The sequence below is a fragment of the Amphibalanus amphitrite genome, unplaced genomic scaffold (genome assembly GCF_019059575.1).
Source record: "Amphibalanus amphitrite isolate SeventyFive unplaced genomic scaffold, NRLGWU_Aamphi_draft 001796F_arrow, whole genome shotgun sequence".
In the NCBI taxonomy this organism is placed as follows: Eukaryota; Metazoa; Arthropoda; class Thecostraca; order Balanomorpha; family Balanidae; genus Amphibalanus; species Amphibalanus amphitrite.
In genome coordinates, this window is record NW_024883289.1 from 99,474 (window position 1) to 110,982 (window position 11,509).

General features: G+C 50.9%; 1 protein-coding gene across 2 annotated transcripts; it reads left to right on the forward strand.

The window, feature by feature from the left end:
- Window positions 1-449: 449 nt before the first annotated feature.
- Window positions 450-11,275, forward strand: LOC122375211 (mite allergen Lep d 7-like). 2 transcript variants are annotated; one of them, XM_043354472.1, is made up of 5 exons: window positions 450-1,576; window positions 8,262-8,412; window positions 8,920-9,069; window positions 9,450-9,601; window positions 9,714-11,275. In XM_043354472.1, the coding sequence occupies exons 1-5, from the start codon at window positions 1,470-1,472 to the stop codon at window positions 9,946-9,948; spliced, it is 795 nt and encodes a 264-aa protein (XP_043210407.1). In that variant the 5' UTR covers window positions 450-1,469; the 3' UTR covers window positions 9,949-11,275. The 2 variants fall into 2 exon arrangements, with proteins under 2 accessions (XP_043210407.1, XP_043210406.1); XM_043354471.1 differs by lacking the exon at window positions 450-1,576 and adding an exon at window positions 7,285-7,718 and having other exon boundaries at window positions 9,714-11,262.
- Window positions 11,276-11,509: the final 234 nt, after the last annotated feature.

The window sequence follows — 11,509 nt, forward strand, 5'->3', positions numbered from 1 at the left end:
TTAGATTGTAGAGAATCCCTGTGTCTGTCAGTGTGCCTGTCTGCATGCAATGTGCTTGTGCATACATCGCATATATGTGCGTGAATCTCTGTGTGTCTGTCTGTGTGTCTGTCTGTCTGTGTGTATATCTGTGTGTGAATCTTTGTCTGTCTGTCTGTTCTGTCTGTCTGTTCTGTCTGTCTGTCTGTCTGTCTGTCTGTCTGTCTGTCTGTCTGTCTGTCTGTCTGTCTGTCTGTCTGTCTGTCTGTCTGTCTGTCTGTCTGTCTGTCTGTCTGTCTGTCTGTCTGCCTGTCTGTGTGTATGTCTATGTGTGAATCTCTGTATGTCTGTATGTCTGTCTGTGTGTGTGTGTGAGGACCGGCCGGGTCCACCACAGCTGTGGGTGGAGACGTGCCTACAGCTGCAGCCGCCGCTGCGCGCCCGGCTCGGCTCTCTGAGGCCGCGCCAGTCGCGCGCCGCCCGGTCAGCCCGCCCAGGATGGACGCCGCCCTGGCTGCGCTCGGCCTGCTGCTCGTCGTCGCCGTCGTCGCAGCCTGTATGATCGCCGACTGTCTGGTGGAGGAGTGTCGCAGCCGCGGACAGGAGGTCTACAGCGTCTGCTGACCGGCTGAGCAGCTGACCTGCTGACGGGCTGACCTGCTGACCGCCGCCCTGCTGACCGCCGCCCTGCTGACCGACTGCTGGCTGGCTCAGTGCCACCGCTGACCGCCTTGCTGACCGCCTGGCTGCGCTCTGCTGACCGGCTGCTGAACAGAAACATCGCCTGACCGAGCTGAGATATTGTTGAAGCGAAAAGTGTTTGATCACCTACCCTACATGCTGAGCTGCGGTCGTTTAACGGAAACGGTGTAAAAGCACTGAATACCGCAGCGTGATTTGAGTCGGTGACGTTTGCTGAGGCTCGGAGGCTGCATATCGCAGAAATTGTGGTTGTTTGTTGTTGACAAGCGTCCTTTCTGTAAGTCCGTTCGTGAACTCCACTGCTCAGCGAGTCAGATTGAAAGTAGAGAGCTAAAGCCAAGGCTAAGGCCGGTGTCAGAAGCTGCCAGGCTAGAATATTCATCTGACTAACAATTTTACTGTTGCTTACTTCAAACGAAGACAAGGAAGTGCCCGCAAGACTGTTGCTACCCACGGTGCATCTCAGGGCATAAACACCGAGTGTGTTGACGGCATCGGTGTCTGCGAGTGGAGGCATCACCACTGCGAGTGTTGATGTAAACTCTGCGAGTGTTGGTGTAAAACTGCGAGTGTTAGTGTCAACTCTACAGGGTGACAGTGACGGTTCCACGTGGTGAAACGCGGGTAAAGTAATAATCGTATACGCCATTTCCAATCAACTGTGTCTGTCTAAGACCTTATGATGCGAATGTAAACAACTTGACAATGAAGGTGTAAAAGCTTTTAGGAAACAGAGCGGGAGCTGACGGCAAAATTACATGCAGCGTGCTTGGTGAAAAGTGTGTGACATGGCTCCTAAAAAGGGTGTCTTGGCCAGTCTATACAGCCGATTTCGTGGACCCATCGAACAAGCGGAGGAGGCTATCATCAAAAAGTGGATCTGCTGGATTCTCAAGTAAGTTTGGCCTGCATCTATTGATTATCACAAATTGAGCATGACTCCGTCGTTATGATACAACGTGGCGCCGAAAACTGAGAGATGTCGCATAAATGCATATAATTCCACAACACTACAACTCTGACTGGAATACTGTACCGCACTAGATCTCTGGTATACTGTACCGCACTACATCCCTGACTGGTATACTGTACCGCACTACATCCCTGACTGGTATACTGTACCGCACTACAATCTACATCACTGACTGGTAAGTGGTTAACTAATAACTGTACCGCACTACATCCCTAACTTTTATAGTGTACTGCACTACATCAATGACCCAATTATTAATTAGCCCGCGCACCGACGGGTATCCGCGCCAACTTTGCACTGACGCGACGGGGCGGGGGGGGGGGGCGGATAACCGCACCCTGATATCTCGAGAACGAAGCAAGATATAGCGCGACAAGCAGTAAACGACATAAGATATGGACGGACAAGGTATACAATTTTTACTGATGTCATTTTAAGGTCAGGTCAAAGATAACGTCACAGGGGTCAAAAGGCGAAATAGCGGCGCGAGATAAGAAGCGTTTTCTCGAATAACTTTCGAAGTAGCAAAGCTAAGAGCAAACTAATAGCACCATCGTAACCCTCTCGTCAATCCGCATCGAAACATATAAGCTGACCTCGGAAGGTCAAGGTCAAAAGTTAGCCTCAGGTCACGTGACCTCAACACTCAAGGTTATCATGTATATCATTCGATGCGCCTTGACGAGCTGAACTCAATGAGACCATCCGCGCGACTGTATCTCGTTGCTGGAAAGAGTTATTAGCAAAAAACCTTTGGTGACCTTTGATGACATCACATGAAGTTTCAGTTGCCAGACAGCAAAAAGACCTCAACAATCAACATAGTCAAGGTTTGATCGTAGGTATATGAAGTCATTTATAGCATATTGGGCCATTCTGACGCGTTTCAGTGAAAAAAAATCAGGCAGTTGGTTTTTCCCCATTGCCGTATATTGAAGAGGTCAAGAAATTGACCTGACTAGGTCATCGATTTCAAAATTCCGAGAAAAAAAATTGTAGCTAACAATAGCCTCATTACATCCTGCAGCTTTCAAAGGACTCTGCCATCTACTGTAGCTCTAACACGGTGGCAAAGTTGCAAAAAAGTGATTTGAGGTCGGGTCATTCGAAGTGTCCTGGTGACCTGATCTTAACCCGCGCACCGACGGGGGTCTGCGCCAACTTAGTACCGACGGGGGGGCGGATGACCGCCCCCCCCCCTGAGATCTCGAGAACGAAGCAAGATAGCGACAAGCGGTAAACGGCATCGGATACGCACGGTCAAGATCTACAATTTTTACTAAGGTCATTTTCAGGTCAGGTCAAAGATGACGTCACAGGGGTCGAAAAAGTCAAAATGGCGGCGCTAAATATGGAGAGAGTTTTTCTCGAATAACTTTCGAATTAGTCAAGATAGGAACAAACTAAGGGCATCATCGTGATCCTATCGTCAATCCGCATCGAATGATTATATGTTGACCTCGAAAGGTCAAGGTCAAAGGTTGACCTCAGGTCACGTGACCTCGAGGTCATCATGTACCTATATCATTCGATGCGTCTTGACGAGCTGAACACAATGAGACCATCCACGCGTCTGTATCTTGTTCCTGTACGGAGTTATTGGCCAAAAACCTTTGGTGACCTTTGATGACGTCACATGACCTCACAGCTGCCCAACAGCAAAACAGACCTCAAGGTAGTGAAGGTTGATCGTATATGAAGTCATGTATGGTATATGGGGCCATTCCGACCCGTTTTAGTGGTAAAAACAGGGAGTTGATTTTTCCCCCATTGACTTATAATGGGGAGGTCGCGAAATTGACCTGACCTTAGGTCACCGATATCAAAATTCCGAGATATACAAATTGTAGCTACTAATGACCTGATAACATCCTGCGACTTTCAAAGGCCTCCGACATCTACTGTAGCTCTGGCACGGTGACAAAGTTGCAAAAAAGTGACTTGAGGTTGGGTCATTCAAAGTGACCTGGTGACCTGACCTTGAAAGGTAGGAGGTTCAAACTTGCACACCATGTGTAAAATTGATAAGGGAATAGTCATACCAAATTTCGCGGCGCTACGCGCCGCGGTTTTCCCGCTATTCGCGAAAAACCTCAGGGGGGGCGGATATCCGCCCCCCCGTCGGTGCGCGGGTTAACCAGCGCACCGACGGGGGGGGGCGGTTGACCGCCACCCCCTGAGGTTTTTCGTGAATAACGCAAAAAAAAAACGCGCCGTGTAGCGCCGCCAAATTTGGCATGACTTGTCCCTCGTCAATTTTACACATGGTGTGCAAGTTTGAACCTCCTACCTTTTAGGGTCAGGTCACCAGGTCACGTCGAATGACCCAACCTCAAATCACTTTTTTGCAACTTTGTCACCGTGTCAGAGCTACAGTAGATGACGGAGGCCTTTGAAAGTCTCAGGATGTAACGAGGTCATAAGTAGCCACAATTTGTTTATCTCGGAATTTTGATATTGATGACCTAAGGTCAGGTCAATTTCTTGACCCCCCCATTATAAGTCAATGGCTGAAAAATCAACTCCCTGCTTTTTCACTAAAACGCGTCGGAATGGCCCAATATACCATGAATGACTTCAGATACGATCAACCTTGACTACCTTGAGGCCTGTTTTGCTGTTGGGCAACTGTAAGGTCATGTGACGTCACCAAGGGTCACCAAAGGTTTTTTGCTAATAACTCCTCGCAGGAACGAGATGCAGCCGCACGGATGGTCTCATCGTGTTCAGCTCGTTAATGCGCATCGAATTATACAGGATGACCTTACGGTCACGTGACCAGAGGTCAACCTTTGACCTTTCTTTCGAGGTCAACACATATATCATTTGATGCGGATTGACGAGAGGGTCACGATGGTGCCCTTAGCTTGTTCCTAGCTCGGCTACTTCGAAAGTTACTCGAGGAAAACTCTCCTGATCTAGGGCGGCCATTTGACTTTTTTACCCCTGTGACGTCATCTTTGACTTGACATGAAAATGACCTGGGTAAAAATTGAAGACCTTGTCCGTGCGTACCCCATGCCGTTTACTGATTGTCTCTATCTTGCTTCGTTCTCGATATCTCGGGGGGGGGGCGGTCAACCGCCACCCCCCCCCTCGGTTCTAAGCTGGCGCAGACCCCCGTCGGTGCGCGGGTTAAAAGGTAGGAGGTTCAAACTTGCACACCATGTGTAAAATTGATGAGCGAATAGTCATCCCAATTTCGCCGTGGTTTTCCCGCTATTTACGAAAAACCTCAGGGGGCGGGGGGCGGATATCCGCCCCCTGTCGGTGTGCGAGTTAACCCTCGCCGGCCGAGGGGGGGGGGCGGATGCCGCCCCCCCCCATAGGGTTTTTCGCGATAGCTCCGAACACGCTGGCGATAGAGAACTGAAACATGGCATACCTGACCTTTGATTCAAGCCGAATCGTTTGACACCAACCGCATTTTGGGGTCAGGTCAGGTCACTGACCTATGACGTCATAAGTGAACCTCTGCACGGTCTTCAGATGTCGCAACTTCGCAACGCCCTCACTGCCAAGTGCCAGAGGAGATGTCACAGGGAAATGAAACTTGCAGGATCTAGTATCCATTATGAGTCTCACAACTTGTATATCTCGGATTTTTCCTAAAGGTCATATGAGGTCAGGTCATTTTCGTGACCTCACCATTATAAGTCAATGGGGAAAAATGAAAACTGCTATTCTGGCGCCGGGAACGATCTCCAACTATCTCAAGCACACAGAATCGTGATTTGATGCACTCCTTGCAAGGTTAGATGCGTCACTTTCGCAATGTTGACCTTGCGTGACGTCATTTATGACGTCATCAATGTCATATTAGTTTTTCGTCAATAACTCTTGATCAAATTGAGCTAGCGAGTCGGGAAAGCCACCAATGGACTCAGGAAGACCTGCTGAATCCAATGATATGCGACATGACCTCTTTCGATCAACTTCGTGACCTGGGGGTGCTGACCTGACCTTGACCTGAGGTCAACACCCTAAGTTGACCTGACCCGAACAAAGAGTATATCATTCGACGCGCCTGATCGAGGCGAACACGATGCTGCCAAAACCACGGCTCTGCGGCCGTTTTTTGCGAAGTTATTCACCAAAAACTGAACCGTACCTTGGGGCACTTGACCTGACCTCAGAGGTCACCAGTTGACCTAGGACCTTAAAATCGGGTACCAATCTCTGCGTCTCGTAACGGCGCACACGCTCGTTTTTTTTCCGCGACGCGCTAGCTCCACCAGGGGCGAAACGGCGAGGGGGGGTCGTACCCGCCCCCCCCCCCTCGGCCGGCACGTATGTAGAAAACCGATAGGTCCGGCGAGGGTTAACATACGAGTTATGTACCTATATGTTTGATGTTTCATGTTCGTACATATATTCAATTAATAGAGAAAATCGAGAGCAAGTCCACTCTCGATATCGCAAAGACTTTCGTAAAGTCCGATTGTAAAAGAACAACTATAACCAGATGAAGTAGTTTCGAAAGTTTCACATACATGGGAAATCGTCAAGGATCTTATTGGTGAGGTAACATCAAGACGTCATTAATTAATTAATTTTCCGGGCAATGATTTAAGTACGGAATCCAAAGCCTCTGTCATCTGGAAGCATTTGCTAATGATTTATGATATCTTTTTAACTAGTTATCATGCCGGTGAATAACCCTTTCAGACTCCTTCGTTAAAAAAAGTCCGTCACTCACCAAGAGACGTTTCGCGAGATCCATTTTTAATCACTACCCGCGGGGAAGCACTGCTGCCGACTGCGCACAGCGCACGCACAATGTGCGTGACAAGTGAAGGGTGGGAGAGGCAGACTGCGACACTTCACAGACGCTCCGCGTGAGACGGTGGGGCTAAACACCGCCGTGCCAACAGAGTGGACACTTTTGCTCACTTGATATTGTATTCACCTAACGAGTTGGGTAGTACGTTTATCTGGCCTTTAAAACAGAATGCGCACACAAATCACCGAGGCATATTGCCCGATATGCAGCTTTCCGTGAACGATACGCCTTCGTTCCTTTTGCGGTCGAAACGTCTGGTGTCCTGGGTACGGCGGCCGCCGGTCTCATAAAGGAGCTTGGCCGTCGGCTGATGCAGCCCGCAGCAGCGATCAGCGCGAAACAGTCTGGCTCTCACAGCGGACATTGGTCGGGAGGAGCGGAAACGACGCTGGATTTCCAACCAAACAATTACATTCGGGAGTAGGAAAGTAGGTAGTTGGTAATTGACTAAGCCCGTAACGAGAAACTCGACTACCGTGGGCGTGAAAGTATTCGAAGGCTTAGGGCACCGCCTTCGTCACTGTGAGGGGGTCGCGGGGGTTAGGGTCTCCGCAGTTCAGTGATGCTACTCGCTAAATTCACCATGTGTGAGTTTTAGACCAGGACTAACAGATTTCCCGGTTACGCCCCGCTATAGTATCAACTTGAAAGACTGGCGTCAAACATGTGCGAACTGCTTTCATATGTGCTGATCCCTGTCATTGATAAGCAAGCTCGGCAGCGCAGCCTGGGGCCGGCGGGTGGCTCGTGTGCCGGTTCCGCCTCCGTCGTCACACACAGGTGTTGGTGCGGCGTCACCGCTCGGCGCGACACAAGTGTTCCTCGTCCTTCTGTCCGGAGAGGCGGCAGTCGAGACTGGCGGCGCACGGACGGCGGCCCAGACCTGTGAGCGAGTGGAGGGCGGCTGTCGAGCTCTGGCCCTGGAGGGCTATCTGTAGCCGTGTTGGAGATCAGCGAACACACAAAATCCGTGGTTTGAGTGGACGTCGATTTGAGTTGTCTGAACGGACAGCGAGGGTGCAGTGATTCTTCACCTACTTGCGACAGGAGAGGTTCGATCAAGTCGGTCCGGGACTCCGGGCCACTCCAGTAGATCTCTGTAGGGTGAGCCGCTCCCTTCCCCCGTCTACCATCCGAGAGCGGTGTCACGGCAGACAGGCGGCCAGTCATGGCGCTGAGGAAGCAGGCCGGAGCGGCCGCCGGGCTCGCGCTGCTCATCAAAACCGGCGTGGAAGACATGGAGGAGAAGGCCGTCAGGAAGTGGCTCTCCTGGATCCTCAGGTGCGGCTGGAGTCTGGAGTCGGACGGACGCCCGGGTCTGCCATTCAGAGCGGCCATTTCAGTTCGCCACTGGAGGCAGTGTTGCAGTGCCGATTGCCGAAAACGAATATCCTATAGTCTATACCGGACATCCAGTGCATTGCACCGGATCCTTCGTTACATTATGATCAATGCATAGGCTGGTTCCTCGTGTAACTCTGAATCCTTGGATGAATCGCAATCAGTTATTGATTTTGAAAGGGTCACATCACATTTCATAAGGGTGTTACACATGTGTGGGCAACACTTGATTCAACATCGTTTTACACAGCTTGAAGAATGCTTCAGTAGGCAGTTTGACACAAGCGAGCCCACCTGTACAAAAACATGTATATGCGAATGACGGCGGCACGACTGTGCTGAGAGCTAGACACTTCCCAACGAGAATGCAGTTGGCTGGGTAGTGGACGCTGAAGTGGATAAACATTGTGATTATAAGTGTAGTACTCCCGTCAGCTTGAATTTTCAGATCTGCGCTTATGTCACACATCTATTCCGTTGCAGGCGGCACGTGCAGGGCAACAAGGGGCGGGCGAAGACGTCGGACGCCAACCGGTTCGTCGACAACGCTATGGAGTTTGCGCGCAGCCTGATCAAGAGCGAGGGCCTGGACCCGCTCAAAGTGGCCGACGACGAGACACTGTTCGAGGAAAAGGTAGGCGGCACGCTGCTGAAGAGCGAAAGGTTTACGGCCCAGACTGGCGACGTGAGGCGAGACAAAGGATGGAATAGATAAAGCTCCAAAGAACCAAACGAAAACTTTAAAAGTAATACCGTAAAGTGGGGCTATTTGAGACAGTGGGGCTATTTGAGACAGTAATTAAAATCGCTATAAAATGAAGACCGTTTGATTTTTATGTGATATTTTTGCTCAGGAAGGTGTGGAATCGAGCAGTAAATCGCCTGAGCAAAAATTAGGCATACATTTCAAACGGTTTTTATTTTATAACGATTTTAAATACTGTCTCAAATAGCCCCACTGTCTCAAATAGCCCCACCTTACGGTACGTGTATATCGTGGAGACTGGAGATAGGGTCGAAGGCTAACAATTGTAATCGCCGTGACTCTTTTGAGCGTCCGTTGTCCATGCCATCAACCTTCTCCCGGTGGTATTTGAACGTTCGGTCGCCCTTTTCTGACGTGTTCGGGGACCCGTTTCAGCTGTTTTTCATCCGTTTGTCGGCGTCAGTGACGTTCCTGGCCACCTCTCTGAAGGGCATGTCGACCCTGCGGCGGAAGGGTGACGCCATCCTGGAGCTGGACGGCGACTGGCTCACACTGCAGACCCAGCTCGCCACCACCAAAATCGAGGTGCGCACACTCGCAGTGAATTGATCCTCGTTAGACTGAGCCATTTTCAACATAATTACGCTTCATGCAACATCCAACATTCGCTGATCTACCCCTGATTACCTAGAGCTTCGCGGATAAACAAGTGTGCTAGCTAACTATAACGGGAGCGACTGTGAACACATTTTAATATTTTCAGTCAAGTAATGATCTCAAAGCCCACGTCAGCGACTTACGGGCCAGGTGTTTGACTTTTCGTTCATAGCTCCTACAATAATTATTGCTGATCGAAATTTTGAAAATACAGTCACATTTGCGGTGAATAATCTTATGTTCTAAAATTTCCAGCTGGATTTTGCCCGTCCCACTTCGTGCACTTAACAGCCTCGTTTGTCCGCCAGTGTAACACAAACTGCACGGCCAAGTTCATGGACCTGGGTCCCAACTTTGACCTGACCGTGGACGTGGACGCCGTCACGGTGAAGATGAAGGCGCGCATCAACACGAGCACCATGCAGATCGTCATTCCCTCCTTCGAGGTCGTCCATGTCGGGTGAGCGAATCTTGAGGATGTCCTTCCAATATCACAGAGACATTTACGCTGGCTTTGCTCAGTGCCCACTCCCCAGAGACATTGACCCGACCCTCCCCCTCTCTTCCCACAGAGACATCGACGCCGAGGCGGACGGCCTGTTTCCAATCGACTCACTGCTGGCTGCCATCAGCGAGCTCTTCATCAAACGCTGCAAGGACTCGATCGTCAAGGTGTTCGAGTTCGAGGCGCAGTGCCAGCTGGAGGCGGCGCTGAAACGGCTCGACTTCACGCAGATCGTGCGCTCCTATGGCAGAAAGTACTTCAAGGACGCCGCACAACACGTCGGAGTGCCCGGACTGAGCTGAGGGGCGCTGGATATATGGGGGGGGGGGGGCACGACTGAGCTGAGGGACGCTGGGAAGGTGGTGAGAGGCAAGGGGATATGCAAGGCTGGCCCGAGAGCCACCAAGAGGCGAGAGAAGGGGCAGGACTCAGCTGACGAGCCCACGAGCCGCGGAAGTGTGTTAGACGACAGAGCTGCTATGGGCAGGTTCCCAGTGGGCCAGAGAGCGGTTCTGCAGCGAGGTAAGCATTTGTAGAAGACGGTGACGATTGTGTCGTGCGCATGACGTGTGTGAAGCGAAGAGAGGTTTCCAAGTGAGCCAAAGACGGTATCAATGAGCAAATGACAACCATTGATGCGCCGTCTATACGGTTATATAGGTGTAATGCGATATGCTGAGCATGAGGATATTGTACTGTGTTCCATAAAAGTGCGACCGGTGACTGACTTTACCAGCTGTCAACAAGTAGATAGCTGTGGATCCCGTGAACAAACATGTATGAATTTATCTATATATGAGGCGTCCAGCTAAATATAAGGAACTCGGGCAACACAAGCGCGAAACAAGACGGACCTCACTGTGGAAAGGTCATGACGCGAGCAACTGAACTGGTCATTCACCAGCCAGTTGACGTGTAAATGTGTCGAGAGAGAGCTTGAATCCGCGATCTGTGCGCTGCTAAGTACTATGGTGACCAGTGACAAACTAGGCTGTTGAAAACAGCTAGGCGGAAATGGCCACGAAAGGATGTACCGACCCTTCGAGACATCCGCGTTCCTGCGAACTCGGGCGCAAAACAGAACAGAAGCATGGACGGTCTATCGGCGCTATGAACTGGGCCAAACATCCACGCAACAAACAGGGAGCCGAGCGGCGCCATCCGGCTGCCTCTCTGTTACCACGCGCGGTGCCGGGAGCGGGTCCCGCCGGCGACCCGCTCGGTGCGGCGGCACGGACCGGGGAGTTCCCGCAGACTGCCGACCCGGCCCGGCGACTCGTGACATCCTGTCGGGCAGCCGGCGCCAGACCGTGCCAGCCGCCCGCCGCCCGAGGGGGCCCCGCCGGGACTCAGGGTATATCCGGGACTGAGGAAATTCGGGGGTCGTGAACCGGCTGAATCTGGATTCGAAGGCCGAGTGAACGTGACGGAAAACTAGCGCCGGGTGGTGTACTACGCTGTGATGTATTTAACGGAGCCGGATCGTGCGTAGCTGGAGTTTGGCTGGAGGTCACCGAATCCATGCGTGGTAGATTCCTGCTTCCAGCCATTAACAATTAAATGCAGATGAAATCTCCCGCTTTGTGCCTTCTGAATCTCTGATAAATAAATGATAAACCCAGGAGGAAACGACAATTCAGTATGACTTACTTATTTCAGCCACGTAAAACTCCCGAAATGTAACCTAATTATTGAGCTTAGAAAAGCGTAAACTCTCAGTCTCGACCATGTATTGCACTTTCCCTATGTAAACCATCACGTACCAAACGTCTTTAAAGACACATTATTACACAACAATATAGGTACACTAATAATCACACGAGTCTTCTGGCCACTTATTTCACAACCAGCACCGCCTAACGT